This window comes from Dermacentor albipictus, chromosome 2, assembly GCF_038994185.2.
Source record: "Dermacentor albipictus isolate Rhodes 1998 colony chromosome 2, USDA_Dalb.pri_finalv2, whole genome shotgun sequence".
Classification (NCBI taxonomy): domain Eukaryota; kingdom Metazoa; phylum Arthropoda; class Arachnida; order Ixodida; family Ixodidae; genus Dermacentor; species Dermacentor albipictus.
In genome coordinates, this window is record NC_091822.1 from 182,352,174 (window position 1) to 182,369,186 (window position 17,013).

A 17,013-nucleotide genomic window follows, 5' to 3' on the forward strand; every position below is an offset into this window, starting at 1 on the left:
AAGCCCCCTGCACCCCCCCCCCCAAAAAAAAAATTTTCTGGCTATGCCAATGATAGATAGGTGTAGTTTCGGTACAGCGTGACAAGCGCTGTCTATATGACTTTTTTTTAAAGCGCCAACAAGTAAAACAAAAGTTGCCTGTGAACACGGTGTTCCGCCTTCGCAGGTAGAATTCTGTTTTTTCCAAGCCTGAAAGAAAGCCCGCAAAATCTCACAAAAAGTGCGGCACAACTAGTGGCGCGTCACTTTTTCGTGCTTCGCGGGCTTTCTTTCAGGCTTGGAAAAAAAACTTTTACATAGCGCTTACTGAGCAAAAGAAAGCTGGATCGAGAATTTTTCAGGATGGTCTACAATTTTGTCATTGACACGTTACTCTGAGCATAATATTTAATGTAGTTGATTAATTAGTAATGACTAATTGTGTAATTCGGCGAAATACAAAAAATTGCCTGACTTGCTCCAAGAGATGGCAAACAACATTACCTTGGTTGTGCCCAGCTACGTGGCACTTGCACATTTTAATATTTTGGCACAAGTTACGTGGGACACACAGTAAATCTCAAATGTGGTGTTACTCTAAGGATTTAGGATGTCTTAGGATTTCTGCTGAGCAAACATGAATTCACTGCAGCTCTGGTTCAATTTCGCAGTCAACATGTATCCTAATGTAAATAATTAAACGGTTTATATTTTAGTTAGCGGTCTGGACGCAACGTGCTTAATTGCGCTATATGTTCCGCCCGATTATATAAATATCTGCTCACCCTTGCTCATTTTCGTACCGACGTCCTATGAAAACGGTGCGCTCAGCTACGCATATGTCAACGCTGACATTGTTGCATTTCTGGCGACGTAATTAAAGACACTAGCGCGGAAGTGATAGCGTGTAAACTCGATACACTGGCCATTTATCCCGCCTGAATCATTCGAAAGACGCGCGCCACCTTTTAAACGGCGATGGGTACAAGGGAAGTTTCCTTCCTCCGTGTTGCGAGGTGACGGTGTATGGGAGAGGGTAGCGGGAAATCCAAGCAAGCTGCTCAAGCCGAATGGCTGGGCTGAAGTAGCCAGTCGCAGCGACCTTGCTTCTTTATTATATGCAGCGTCTGTCGTCTGCGCGCTCACGCCCGCCGTAGTTGTCGCTGAGCGCCGACGGCCCGTCACCTGTATGTTTTACAACCAGAGTGCGTCAGTTGTGCTATTCCCGTTGGGCGCTTCCATTCCGTGTTGGTGACTTCAGCGCGCCGTGCGAACCGACTAGCTGCGCCGCCGCGCTCACGGCTGCGACGCTGCACTGCTCTTGCAGTGCTTACCTCCCAGACGCCCTGACCATATGCCCTGACCAAAGAGAAAGGAATCATTTCGGCGTTGACGTACTCGCACCATGGCGTGTTGTTTGCTATCGTGGCTCCTTTATATGGGCGTACCGGGGCTCATGGCCTTCTTTGCGTGGCTCAAGCTAGCCGACGCCGACCTGACGCTTCTGTTCAAGTCGAAGTTCGGACGTTCGATAGGTAAGTCTGGCTACGGTCTAGTTAAACCAACCTTTTTGAATGTCACAGCGCTACTCGTACGTGTTATGTTTTTCCTCGTGCATGTGTCGGCTTCTCGATGAGCCGCTGTCGGGTCGCTTCTCAGTTACCTTATCTGCGATTCACAGGTTTCCTAGGTTGCACGCCCTTTCGGGGAGCTCTTCCTAAGGTATTAAAACGGTGTTTAAAGAATGTATTTCAATCGTTCACTGCGGTAGCTCTTAGCATGCTCACATGTGGTAAAGACGGGCAAGTCGTTGCGTGCGTCAGTTGTAGCCTTGAAAGCGGGAAAAACGCGCACCTTTAATTGCGTAAAGTGCATCTCTCGCTTGCAAGAAAGGAGGGCAAGTAGAATCCTCGCATTGTGAAAATTCCTTATAGACGGGCACGAAACAGTTGCAGCACTATAAAGAATGCGAAAGCATTTTTCGAGTCTCTTTAGCCGCCATATTATTTATCCTTTACGGATGCCGTGGAAAACTAACAAATGTGTTAGGAGGAAACAGAATGCGTCATTCTTAGAATTAACGAATAGTAATAATAAAGAGGAGGGCTGGAGGTAAATGGGCGGGGTCGTAACCTGTAATCGATGCAGCACCGACCGGAGCCCCTTCCAGGCTTCAGTATGAGTTGCAAACTCTAAATTACTTGATAATTACAATGCTACGTATGCGATGATTGCTAAATGGGTCATTTAGGAACGTTTCTGTGATTTTAAAATTGCAGCAACCTTGAGAGGAAAAGTAATATGGATCACAGGATCATCAAGTGGCATTGGCGAGTACCTTGCATATGAGCTGGCCAAAGTCGGATCTCGTCTAGTCCTCTCTGGCACCAACCTGGAGAACCTAGAGCTTGTAAAAAAGAACTGCCTTGGTAAGAAGCCCTGGAATCTTCAAAATTATTTTGCACCTACCTTCAATGTGTGTGCATTTCATTATCAGACTGTCCAGCATTGCTGCTTATGCATTTGACAGTCCTTGCTCACTGTGTACTCATATGCTAGAAAAAAACAACTTGCCACTAGTTAACCAGCACTCAAACCTAGCACAACTGATCATATTTCATCTTAAGTTTTCGTTTAGCACCACGCAATCGGCTTCAGTAATTAGTCCGAATATCTGGCAAAAATGAGGCCGTTCAACCCCGCCGACAGGTGAAAACATTAATCCTAAACTCTTCTTTGTCTTGTCATTTTTCTGAGTATTCCAATCACAGGTCACACTAGTTTTTCATATTGAAATACTGAAATTGAATTTGTTATGGAAAAACCACCGTAGCAGTGAAGTGGCTTCGACATTGCACTGCTAAGCTCCAACGCGCTGGTTCGAATCCCGGCCAAGGCGACCACATGTCGATGGGGCTGAAATGCAAAAATTCCCATGTATATAGTTCTTGGGTACACATTATAGAACCCCAAGGTGGTCAAAATTGATCCGGAGCCTCCCACTACGGCGTGCCTCGTAATCGTGTTGTGGTTTTGCTGCATAAAACCCCAGAATTCCATTAATTTTATGGAAAAAGCATTGCTCAGTGGTTTTTTTTTTTTGTAACATTTCAGAGCTGACAACCCGTTGGTAAACTCGCAAACAATCTTTAAGCTTGTCAGAGTAAATGCTTGTGCTGCAGCACATTCAGTGTACTAGTGTGTCGATGAAAGGCTGTCATGGTGCAGATGCTGACAAAAGGGAATTAATGTCCCTGCACAGGTGCTGTTACATTAGTTATACAAAAATATTTGTAAAGGATGTTTTTAGTGTTATTTTCCAGCAAAGCAAGTGATGGTGATAAGTAGCTTCTACACTTTTTCATTATCATGACATCCCACAAATCACTGATCTGTGCGATGCTGTTATAAGCAGGCGGTAACATCTGCTCAGAGGCATTAGAATGACAATACATGCATTTGCTACTAACACTTACACAAATGCTTTAAACCTGGCGATGGAAACAGCCAAATGTGATTCAGGAAGTGCTTGTCTTTTGCAGGATTACTGTCCAGAAACTTTCAGTTTTGAAAGCAAACCTGTAATCAACCATTTGAGGGAATACTACCTTGTCATGTAAAAGGATGACTGAAAAATTGGGTCATTGACCAAGTCAAAGTAAAATCTTCTTGACATTTCTTTGGACTTCATAACATTTTGTTTTGGCTTGGTCAGTGACCCAATTTTTCAATCATCATTTTAGATCTATATGCAGTGTGAAGGCATATTTGCTTATTTAGTTAGTTTAATGGGCACTAATGTGAAATGCTACATTAATTTAGACTAAGTGTTCTGTCAAAACTCCATGTTCCTAAGTTTTGGGGCAAGAGGCTAACTACTTGAACGGGAAATGAAGGCCACGCTATCATTTTTAAAATTTTGTAATTGAAACAATGGCGCTGTCGTAAATTTCCAAGTAATTTTTCATGTTTGGGTCATTGTGATGCAGTAATCCAGTCATTGGTTCCTTTAGAATATAATGTTAATTTGCTTTTATGAATTAAAAAAATTTTGCCTGAGCTGGCGCCATCAATATCTACAATGTCACGGCAAGCTAGTTTGTGAACGTCAAGACGCCACTGCACACCTTTCATTTTTGTGGTTTTTTGCTTATCCAGTGTCTGCTCATGAAACGTGGCTTTCTTAATATTGTCGAAGGGTACTGTAATACAGCTCAACATATTTTTCTGTTTAGTTTCTCTTTAATTCAATAATGTGTAACACATTTCGGTATCCTATCCAAATCCCTGAACACTAAGTTAACAGTGCTCAATTTGCTCTGCTTTTAGAGTTTGGGAAAGACAAAGGGACAGAAGTCCTTGTTCTCCCATTCAGCATTTGCGACTTCTCGTCACACAGCGAGCAGCTTCAGAAGGTTCTGGACCATTTTGGCAAGGTTTGTATTAGTTTGCCCAACATTTACTTAGGATTTGTAGTGGTGATGTGGAGGTGCGTCACCTGGCTTGATCATTAAAGTGCTGCACTCCTTTTCTTGCCAGTTGGATGTCCTGGTTAACAATGCTGGCCGTAGCCAGCGAGCCAACTTTGAGGAGATTCCTGTCGAGATCGACAAAGAGATGTTTGACTGCAACGTCTTCGGTGCCATATCTCTTACACGGTGCGTTGTGAAGTATTTTAAGGAAAAGGGTGTGCAAGGTCATGTTGTGGTCACCAGCAGCACGGCTGGAAAGCTTGGTAAGTCCCTCACGCTTTCTCTTCTGTGCATAGTTAGACTTGACAAAAGTTGCAGTATGCCTTGAATTACGTAGCTCATGTAGGCAAGTATTCAGATTAGTGTCAATAGTTGTTTCATCACACCACACCTACTGTTTTCGCAATACAAATCCAGTCTAGTAAAAAGAAGGCACTGAAATATATCGGAGCTTCTTTGCCGCAGTGCTAATGTGACTAATTGTCTTTTTTATGTGCTATGTACTAAGCTGCTTTTACAAGATTTTTCTATATTTATACATTTACTGGGTGTTCAAAATTAAGCTTTATGGTTTTCTTAAAGTTAGGCACTGGGAGGCATGCAAATACCACCTGTGCAAATCAGTTATGTTGCCAACGAGATACAAAGTGAGATAATTATCACTGTCAGCAGACCAATGAACGAAAATTTAATAATTAATTTTTCATTGACTGCAGTAAGTGTGTGTTTGTATTCAAAGGCTAGAGGCAGTCACATTTCTACAGATTCACTTGGAAAAATTCTTCTAGCATGCCAATGCTCCGCTATATGACTCCAAATTTTAATTGTTAAGTTTGCATGATTATGCATGCAAGAGAGGGAGGATCAGCACAAAGCTCCTCCATGATGTGACATGGCTCTTGCATGCAGTGTTTAGTCTAACAGGGCGGAGGTATAGGCAAAGAGAACTGTTCCTCTTCCCCTCTAGGCTGGCGAAATCTATTGAAATCTAATGATATGACAGCGCGGTGTTGCGTGCAGTTGTTAGTCTTGATTTCGATAAAACTCTCACTACTTGGAAAGCTGCAGTCACTTTATTTGCATAGCCCAGGCAAGGACCATGCCCGCTCATCTAGTTACCATTATGCACTCGCACTGCCCTCCGGCCTCTCTGTTTGTGCCATTCTCTGTATGGCAGCTGCTGCCATCGTTACAGGATGCGCGGTCGCGTGTTACGACAGCTGTTCCAGGTTCTTCGATCTTTATTTTACCAGCCGGAAGGGGTAGGGGGACAGTTATAATCTTTGCCAATGCCTCCACCTGCTGTCAGACTAAACGCCGCATGCAAGAGCCACGTCACATCAGGGATGCGCTTTGCGCCGGTCCAAACTCTCTTGCATGCACAATTATGCGAATGACAACTAAAATTTGGAGTCGGATATCTTGGAGCACAGACATTCTAGAATTCCAACTTGTACTACATAGAAACATGACTGTGTCTGACTTTTCAATACAAACACACCCACTTACTGCAGTCACCAAAAAGTTACTCAAATTTATTGAATTGGGCTGCTGACAGCAATAATTATCATCTCACTTTGTGTCCTCCTGGCCACATAACTTATTTGCACAGGTGGTCTTTGCGTGCATCCCAGTGCCTAATTTTAAGAAACCCATAAAGCTTAATTTTAAACACACTGCGTAATAGGGGTGCGCGAATATTCGAAACTTTCCAATAACAACTTGAATAGTGTCTCATTCAATTTGTTCTTTGAATTGATAGTCGCTGATTGAAAATGTGAATATTTTTCTAATACTTTTAATGAAAATTTCTACATGTCAACTGCAATCAATTAAACATAAAATTGGAGCAAAAATATAGGAAATTTTTCACCCCATCGGGAATAGTATAGACATAAAACAAGAGCGCTTGCCTAGCGGAGCAGGTTACGTTGCCTAGAAAGCCATACTTTACAAGCTACACAGTGATCATTCGCACTATCTGAAGAGTCCTGTGCGTGCGAAGAAGCAACTTGTTAGCTCTTAATGCTGTTTGTGCTTTTAATAAACAATGCTTCGTTATGTACTGTGACAGCAAATTTCTAAATTTAAGAATACTAGGATGTGAACGTTAGTTTATATTGTAATGTGATAAAGGCTGTGTATTATTTGAAAGCCATTCGAATATTCGATTTGCTTCTGGCACTATTCGATTCGGTCTCAAAAAGCACTATTCGTACACCCCAAATAAATAGTAATGCATTGTTATGCAACAATTTTGACATGGTAGTACGAAGCGAGTGCACAGCTGACAAAAAAAGGGGGAAGCACATTCAGCATAAAGCAACTTGGTATATAGTGAACCTGCCATGGTGGCTTAGTGGCTATGTTGTTGTGCTGCTAAGCCCGAGGTCATGGGATCTAATCCCGGCCATGGCAGCCACATTTCGATAGGGGCGAAATGCGAAAACACCCATGGGATACTTAGATTTAGGTGCCCATAAAAGAACCCATAGTAGTCCAAATTTCCGGAGTCCTCCATTACAGCATGATTCATAATCGGATAGTGGGTTTGGCATGTGAAACCCCGTAATTAAAAAAATATATTTCTAGTATATAATAACTTTACTGGCGCTGTCATTTCTGATTTTGAGTACGATCAATGTATAATGAAAAAAAGAAAGTCGAAGTGCCTCAAAGTATGGCGAAATAAGTGAAACACACAATTTCATCCAGAACCAAATTGTCACTGAAGATATTATCATTTTGGTTCATTGCTAATAACAAGCGCACACTGAAAAATAAAGAGGAAGGAATGCGCTGGCACACAACCAGTGCTGATGTTGTGTCTGTGCTTTTCATAGTCCTTGTTTTCACTGCACTGTTATTAGCCATGAACCCTTCCCTTCCATGAAACTTTCCCAGTTTTCTGTCCTCCTATGTGTTACTATTTTGTCGCAGCTTATTCCAATCAACTGTACTTTTATGAAAATGTGAATATTTTAAACATTCAATGTGTACTAAATAGAGTAGCAGCTAATGACCACCTGGATCTGGTAGATCAAGCCTGTCAAATAGGTGAAAAGTCTCAATGTATCAGTATTGTGGTGGCAGTTTATTAGTTGATTGAATAATTCTAAGTTACATATGCAATTCTTTATTTGTTCCAGAAGTTGAGCCACATTGAGAAATAAGGTTAGGGATGGACGTACACCCGTAGATATTGTAGAGAAACATAACTCATGTACTATCGTGTTGCAGTTATTTCTGTGGTATTGCGTTGCATCACACGCGTTGGAGTTAACGCTGTAAAAAAGAAGCCAGTCTGTGTGATGTTGCTGCAGGGAACATGGCCATTATTGTTCAGCATGGGCATTGGCATGTAAAGGGTTTCTGCTATGCTTTGGATAGCTGTCGTGCCATGAAAGAGGTGCTAATGGTGTGGCTGTGGCTGGCAATGTCCAGGGGCAGATCCACATTTAGCAGCTCAACACTAATATTCATATGCAAATGTGCAAACACCTACCTACTGGTCCTGTACAGCCACAGTGGAGAGTTGTATGCAATTTGTTTTTGCCTGTTCTATGTAGTAGTGGCAAGACATAAAGAGAGAGAGAGACAAAAAGGAGGAAAGACAGGGAGGACAAGAGCCACGTCACATCAGGGATGTGCTTTGCACATGAAACATAAAACAAAACACTTGGTCTTTGGGTCAATTGCACCCTCTGCTCACACAATGACTCCAGTACTTTACAAATATGGACAATACACTTCATGAATAGCTGTTGTAATGTTTACATGAAACGGACCTCCATGCGTATGTGTAAATTAATTTACACCTAATTCGGCGTGGCAACGCAGGCGAATATTAAACAAACGTTCACTTGAGACTGTAGCATATTCCTACACACAATAACTTTGCTACCATATTTGGTGGGATGTTCGATGTGCCATGTTACATATGCAATAGCGAAGGAATAGTTATTACTTGTTCATAATACCTGCAGCTGGTAACTAATTTGTGCATGTGGTTTTAAATGATTCAAATCTTAAAAAAAAAGTGCTACGTGTCTGACTGTATGCCAAATAGACTTTGACCTTCTGGGTGAATAAGTCATTTTCATAATTGTAAAGCTAGCTTTTCTGCAAGGCATTTGCCCACCAATGGTGGAGTAGTGATTCTTGCAAACAATGTGTACAAGCAAAGTTCGCTTGTATTATGACATGGAAGATGTACATGTGGCTCTCGTCATGTGGACATGCGCAAGAGACAAACTTCAGCATGTGCGGGTCGCACTTCATCGCCGTTCGAACAACCCGCCCTGATGGCTTAGCGGCTGTGGTGCTGCACTGCTAAACACAAGGCCATGGGATCAAATCCTGGCTGCATTACGATGGGGAAATGCAAAAACGCCTGTGTCCCGTATATTGGGGGTGCGTTAAAGATCCCCTTGTTCTCAAAATTAATCCGATGTCGCCCACCTTAAAGTGCCTCATAATCATATTGTGGTTCTGGCTCGTAAAATTCCCATAATTCATTCTGTTTGAACAATGAGCAGGGCAGCCTTTTTGCCATTGCTATTTGTGGAGGGAGCAGGCTGGCGAAATGTTCTAGGTGCTTTCTTCTCTCTGCTGTTACAAGATGCTATTTGCTTGTGAATTGTTTTAGCTTATAAGAATCTGTGTGAGAGTTATTATGCAACTCCAACGTTTGATGTTAATAATTGTCATTATTAATACTGTTATTGAAAGCACGTGGTAGCAGAGTGGCTGCAACTGGTTGAACATGTTTAGCTTCACTTATTGGTAATCTTGCAGCCATCTACTTGAATATAGGCATGCACAACTTTGTCCAGTCCTTCCCATGGCAACACTGCGCAGCTCAAGGAAATTACTTCCCAGCATCGCGTTTTGTGCATTTTCTTATCAAGCATGTCATCCATTGTGCCGCCACGTCATGCACATTGCCGTCTTTTGCTGACCTTAGTAGAAAAACTACATGAAGCTGAGTGTTAAGGAAACATTTTTCTAATGTTGCTTTTGTAAATGGCAGTTGCAGTTTGTTAAATCCACTCGTGTATTGCACTGACAGAAGTTAGTGCTGACACTCTAGCATTATTGTAGCTCTCGCTCATTTTTTGGCCTTGGTGCGCATATAGCAAGTCTTTTGTTCTTTGGCCAGGTGCACCTTTCTCAGCCACTTACACTGCTTCCAAGCATGCACTCCAGGTATGTAAAAGAATCATTCTTACTAAACTAATATTTTTACCCTATTCACTCGCAGACATCGACGAAGCCGTCTTGCTGATAAAGAATGTTTTACTGCTTCTGCTAAATTGGCATCATAAGTGCACTCTTAAACAGCTGCACCCTTTGGGGTGTATATTTGTCCCACAACAATAATCGTCACCTACCATGCTTGTGTTTCCTTTCTCTAATACGCTGCGCTCGCTACTTTCATGTCGAGAATGCTATGTCACGCTCATAACGAGCATGCTATTCATGACTTGGAAGTACCGAGCTCAGAGTTAAAGAAAGCAAATACGGGCAAGTCGGACCACGATTATTGTTGTGGGACAAGATACACCCCTGAGGGCGTAAATTTTTTTACGTGTGTGGAAGACAACTCTAAAAAACAGAACAGGCAGAAATGAAAGATAAACGACAACACAGCGCTGATTGTTTATTCTTCTTTTTGTCTGCTTGTTGGCTCTGTTTCATACTAAAATTAATCCTGACCAACTCTCGCCTTGCCACCTTACTTTTAAATGCGAGACTGGCAAAGCGATAACTATTTTGTTACATATGAAAAGTCTTCACACTAACGTGACTGAACTTGGTTGTTGTATCAGTCTGGTGCTGCTCATAGTTTTATTGCTTCTGAAGGAGGCACAGTTGAAGGCGCCAGTACCATGAAATGAGAAGTTGCCAAAATTAACATTGAGCCTTCTAGGCACTTTATATAGACAACATATAGCACTGAGACGATTAAAGCAGTTACTTTTATTGATTCATCAGACAGTCGGCATTAAAATGACCCAACTTGTTAAGCAAGCTATCCAGGGTACCTGTGTGTTGACAAATTGTAGTGTTGCTACATTATATTATATCAAAGTGAAGTTTTGCCTTGACTGGAACTAAGGGGGCACTAAGGAAGCGCAGTAAATCTGTTGAGACTGTTAAAGTACTATTCTGTCAAAACATTTTCATTAATTTTGTGATAAGTGGTTTACTAGTAGAAAAAAATAAAGGCGAAGGTTCCATGTTGACCATTGCACACACCGACACCGACCACACACCACACTTTGACCATTACACAAATTTTATCTTTATTTGGGCGCAGTTGACATATTCAAATATTCAAGGATTCGAATAATATTCACATTTACAAATGGTGACTGTTCGATTTGAAGACCGAATCGGACACTATTTGATTCAATATACAATATTTCGAAATATTGGCACACCCATGTCAGTGTGTTTTAGTAGTGCATTCCCCACTTCCTTGACATACTTGTGATGGTCAGTGAGTAATAGCATTTTTCTCTTGCTAATGTAAGATATTTAATTGTTGTATTCTGTAGGTCTGTGCAAATGTATTGCAATGACCTTTTGGGGTATATAGGGCTTACAGTGTTACGTTAGTAGAAATGGTTTCAGCTTTTCATGCCTTGAGCTGTGCTTTAGTTCAGTAATATCTACATTGCTACGTGCACATTTTATACGGGATTTAGGCGTTGTGAGCCACATTTACTTGCAATTTTTGCTATTGCCCTCTGTCAGTCTCTTAGGTCTGAATGTCTTGTGTACGACGCTTTTGCTGCTTGTTCACAAAATGTGAAGCTAGCATTCACGTGCAAGATCATCATGTATTGTTTGAAGCATCGTGCAGCATGTCCCAATGTGTTGACAGTGTGTGCATGAAATTCCAGGGCTATTATGAGTGCTTGCGCCTGGAAGGTGTGATTCTGGGAGGTTTAGATGTCACCATCACCTGTCCGGGACCTGTATTCTCACGTATCCGGGAGCGTGCATTTACTGCCACCCCTGGCAAGGTTAGTCTCTCTCCAAGTGTATTCACGATCCGCAACTTTCACACATTGTGGCAGCACCATGTGGTTTGTTTGTGAACCAGCAATGCGATGATTGGCCCATGCAGAACGGACGACGGCTGTGTTTTCAGGCATGGAAAGAAGTACTGGCACTGTCAATGCCTTTTCAATGTAGAGAAAGTGTGGGATATTCCAAGAAAAGATATTGTTTGTCTGCCAAAGTGTTGAAAAAGAACAGAAAAAAACTCTGTGCCCTTTCCGGCAAAGCTGTGTGTGCGGGCTCCTTAATGGCGAACTACATCTCTGCAACATGGTGTTATATGGACAAGAAGTTTTAGTTACCTTTGTTATATCACAAATTTCGTTATATTGAAGCTCGTTATATGAAGGTTAAACTGTCTTTCATTAGGTATTAAAGTTGGTCTCGAAATGCTGGACCTTGCGTCAACATTATCGTGACGTCATGACATGCAGGGCAAAGTTTTGACATCTTATAGTATAGTGGCAGCAAAAATAATTATGATGACATTGAGTATTGAACTGGCTGCGGCTTCTGGCTGCGCTCATGTCTAGCAGCCAGAGCAATTGCAGGAATAAAGCAAGCCATTATATCGCAAAGTCGCGACACATAACTTCTTGGATATCGAAGCCAAAACTTATTTTTATAAACGAAAACTTCTTATAGTAAATTGTTTAGGGCACTCTAAAGGTCGCCAGTATATTTCGTAGGGTTTAGAGGGTTCGAACCTTCATATAACAAAAAAAAAGGACAACTAAAAAATGTTTTCAGTACTCCTTTATAGGGGGAAATATGGATTTCCTATATAATTTCCTATGCATTGCCTCAATGTGAAACCAACTATTCATGTTGTTGCTGTTCCATATATACAACAGCATGTTTGAGTGATAACTTTTCATTTTTAACTGTTTGGTTTTGCATTGTTCCCTACAGCTGTACAACATGAAGGACACACCTAAGTCTCGACTCATGCCCACCGAACGCTGCGCTCAGCTCATCGCGGTTGCCATAGCCAATAAGATGGACGAAGTTTGGATTTCCCAGAATCCCATCCTGCTTACCATGTATTTGGCACAGTATATGCCATCCATATTCAGAAAGTGAGTGCACTTTTGTTTTTTTTTGCAGTCATGGTTATTGCTGTGATCCAGCTAAGGTCTAGCAGATTGAGGTAAGAAGGAAATCAGTTTGTTTTGTTGACAAGTTAGACAAAAGTTTGTCGGGTCGGGTAATGGGAAGAAATTGCGGTCACTGACCAAGTCAAGGTGAAAAAACAGACATTTCAGGACCTGTACAGGTTTCTTGATCACACTAAAACATGCTTTTCACACACATTTCGTTTGATTGAAGTTCTTTGATCACACTTTCAGTGCGATAGAAGTTTCTTGATCACAGTTTTAGTGTGATAAAAGTTCCTTGATAAAATTTTTTTGATCAAGGAACCCATATGGCTCCTAACACATGTTTTTTCACCTTCACTTGGTCAGTGAGTGCAATTTCTTCATCAGATAAATGAGTTATTGTCTTTGAGGCTGCATTATCTAGGAGCACTTGGGAAATCGCACAGCAAGTAGGTGCATACCACATGGATTTTTTTTTACTGCGTCCCATCCGTTTTTAAGGTTGCCAGTTGTAAAGCACAATCCTGAAATAATTTTGCCATGTTATCTTATTAATAGCTGAAATTTACCTTTGACAACAATGAGCTCAATCTATAAACATAACATTCAGCATTGCATGTGCCATGCATATGGATGAACAGGCACTTTCTTTTTACAATGGAACTGCACTGGCATTTGTCATTTTAGTTCGTTGCCCTTTGAATTGTGCTTTTATATGCTGTAGCTGACTGGTTTTAGTCACTTCTGAAGGAAAGGTTGCCTAAATTTTCTTTGTGGATTATAAATGTCTGTGGGCACAGAAGACCCTCCCCCCCCCCCCCCCCCATATCAGAGCTTCGAGATCTAATGTGGGATCATTAGCGCCTTATTATTTGGTCACTGCCTGAATGTGCGGCTAATAGTGTTAGAGTAGGGCCCCAAATGTTTGAGACCCCAAAGCAATAGCGTCAAAGCCACTGCGCATGATTGAAATGCAAACTACATTTGGGTTTTGCATCGGGCACAATATTTCACTGATTTAGTGGGAGCCCCAAAGGCTTTGCTTCGGCAAACATGGCGGCATTGAAGCAACGGCTCTAACGTAGCACCAAATTGGGCTCAATCCGTGGTAACGCGTGAAGTTCGCAAGCTAGAAAAAGTGACTGTGGTTATCACTTTCTCTCAACTAGCGTGTGTTATGAAGATTGATTTATTAGATGCCGCTAATTCTGAATATGATTATCGATGGCTTGTAGGCCTAATACGGCTTAGCTTGACTGGTGAAGGCATGTAAAGTTCGTTACCCAAAACTAAGTGCAACTAATCGCTTACTGATAGTAGAATAAGCTCTAAATTTTAGTTAAATGCAGAAACATGCATATAAAAATTACTCTTATCATAAAACTGTATATTTCATTTAAGTATTTATAATAGCTTTTCTTTGGCACAGTAGTGGTGCTGCGAGCACAAGATGCTATCCTCAATCGCAAAGCCCTACTCTAAAACTCTTCACTCCTGTGTGCCCTAGCACTAACACCCGCAAAGCATTTTAGGGCCCCAAACTTTTTCGTGCCCCTATTCTAAACCCTTGGTGCAGGAACCGCATCCATAATGCATTTTTTTTTACTGGCAGGTACAATTACTTGGTTAAAAAGTTCAGTGCAAGTGACAAAAAATTGCCAGACATTAAATTGCCAGGTGATAGTCTCTTGCAAGTGTCACTTCCTCATTACTTGAACTTTCTGCTGCTAGTGCCAATATTTTATGCCATAAATTAACACACAGATACAGACAGTACATACTATGCTTTGTGCATATTTGCAGGACATGTCTGAAGCTTAACCTCGTTTTTGCCTTCTTTTTATTTCAGCTATATCATGAAGTTGCTTTTCACAAAGGAGAGGGTGATGAAGATGAGGGAGGGCCAGTAGAGCCGCTGAAACATTCCAGTGGCTGGTTGTTGTACAATAGGTGCGCGTATGATGGTTGTGACCTAGTTTATCATTACATGTTTGCTCATGCTCTTGTACCAACACTGAAGCACAGATGTCAGGTGCATTTCGAAGCATCCTGCAGGTACAAAACATGTTTATCGAGCTTAATTTAATGTGTATGTGTGTGAGTAAGTGTAGCATATGTGCAATTTATTACATACTGGTGTAGATATCTTTTGGTAATGTCATGAACCTGATAACTTCATGAGGGCAGTTCTACATTTATATGAAAGTTGTATTAATGACTGATATTGTTGCTGAGATACCTGTTTTTATACAGAATAAAATGCAGAGTTCAGAACCTCAACTTCCTGGCTTTGTGTCCTCTATTGTATATTTGATAGACTTCTGGAGTACTTGCAGCACTTCCTAATGCATGTTAACTAACTTTAGTGCCAACCACTTAAGATATGTTTCACTTGTGTGCCTAATTAGAAGTGCCAATGACGTTAAATATCTTAGCATATCCACATTACTGTTGCGTTCTTTCTGTAAAAGCAGGTGAGTGATTTGATTAGTGCCTTACTGCAATATCTCATGGCTGCAACAAGTAAAGAAGTGACCTCACAGCTGTGTAAATTGCACAGTGGGAGTAGCTAAACCTAGGTATGCATTTGAAAAGTTGTTCCAGAGATTATCTTCTGTAGAACTGCATGCTTAAATACCCTGGTATCAAGTGAATGTAGATATTCCCCCTATGGCACTCTTTTGTGCTGGATTACATTGAGTTAGTACATTACATTACTGTCTAGCCATGTTATGGTGCCAAGGTTACAGATTACGCCGACTGATGCTTTTAATGCACTTTTTCCTATAATTGTAAGTGCTAATGGCTGTGCACTTTCTTCCATTATAAATATCTTGTACATGACTTGAGATTCAAGTAATACACACAACTTATTTGTGCAGGGCCACCGCATAGTTCTATGAAGTGGATGTGCTGCATGACATCAGTCTGGTTGCTATAAAATTGGTTCATGCTGTGATTGCAAAGTTGTTTAATTGGTGCCTGGTGATAACCTGTCCTGATGAAAGCAAACATTACATCATTAATTTTCTGCAAGGATACACAAAGACAATTCGTTTATGAACTAAGTGTTAGCCTAAAAAGATTAGCCCTTTGAGCTGTATTTCATCCCCAAACAACAATCGTTTGTCTTACTTGCATTTCCTTTCTTGAAAACTATGCTCACTACTTTCCTGTCAGTAATGCTATGTAGCGATAATGTGCACACCTGGAAGTGCTGGACTTGCAGCGTTAAAAAAAGACACTTAAGATAGACTATTTTTTGTGGACAAGATGCGCCCCAAATTGTGCAAACATATCTTACTGTAGAGGTCTTGACACAAATCGCAAGCACTCCTCTTGTTTACTCTAAAAACAGCTTGTATGTTTCGGGGCTTTGTCCTATGATGATGATCAGCATCTGTCCTCTGTGCCTTTCCTCTCTTCAACGATGGGAGCCTGGTACTTTGAAGTCGCAAAAGGCATGCGAGTTAGCATGACACAGCATTTTTGACAGGAAAGCAGTGACCGTGAAGTTTTTAAGAAGGGAAATGCAAGTAAGACATGGCTATTACGGCTTGGAGACGAGATATAAGCTCCAAGGCCTGTAAAATGTTGACAGTAACGTGAAAATGTATCCTTTGGTGCATTACCTGAAAGTACTATAAAAACAGTATATAAATGCCATCTGGGCCATATCTGTGTCCCACTATGGTAATTGTCATCCATTTCACTTGCGTTTCCTCTCTTGAAAACAATGCGACTGCTGCGCTTCTGCCAAGAACGACATGTCACGCTGATAACATGCAGTTCGCGACTTAAGATACCACGTGTGCTGTGTTAAAGAAAGGGAAGGCACGCAAGGTAGATGACAATTATCGTTGTGGGAGAAATATTTTTTAGCTTGTACCGGGCGAAAAGTCATGCAATATACAGGACGATTATTGTTTGAGGACAAGATACACTCCACGGGGTATTAGCTTTTTTAGAATGCATTCTCAAGGGAACTAACGATACCTTTGTTAGCTGGTACGAAAAGAGGGATCAGAATTGAAAGTTCGGGGGGGGGAGGGGGCTGTTACGTGTAGCCTGCAGCGCATGGTGCTCCATGCTATGACATATTTAAGTTAGGTAAGTGTTAATATACTTTATCACCCCACCTTGTGTGAAGAAAATTTCTTAGTGTTTTCCTAACGCAAGGTAAAATTAGCCTGTCAAAACTGCCAGGAAAATACCAAGAGGTGCACTGGATACGTAAAAAGTGCCATGCGGGCTGTCTATGCATTTACAGAATTAAAACTTCCCGAGTTGGCGATTTTTTTCCCATTTTGATGCAAATCGGCCATATACATTTTGTCTGTTTTGCGGAAATAAGTCTTATACCATTGCAAGGGGTTACATGTGTGGAAAAT

General features: G+C 41.3%; 1 protein-coding gene across 1 annotated transcript; it reads left to right on the forward strand.

Moving 5' to 3' along the window:
* Window positions 1–1,028: 1,028 nt before the first annotated feature.
* On the forward strand, window positions 1,029–14,902 carry LOC135920512 (dehydrogenase/reductase SDR family member 7-like). Its single transcript, XM_065454805.1, has 8 exons — window positions 1,029–1,514; window positions 2,259–2,408; window positions 4,309–4,415; window positions 4,519–4,714; window positions 9,613–9,659; window positions 11,363–11,485; window positions 12,435–12,601; window positions 14,472–14,902. The coding sequence occupies exons 1-8, from the start codon at window positions 1,385–1,387 to the stop codon at window positions 14,530–14,532; spliced, it is 981 nt and encodes a 326-aa protein (XP_065310877.1). The 5' UTR covers window positions 1,029–1,384; the 3' UTR covers window positions 14,533–14,902.
* Window positions 14,903–17,013: the final 2,111 nt, after the last annotated feature.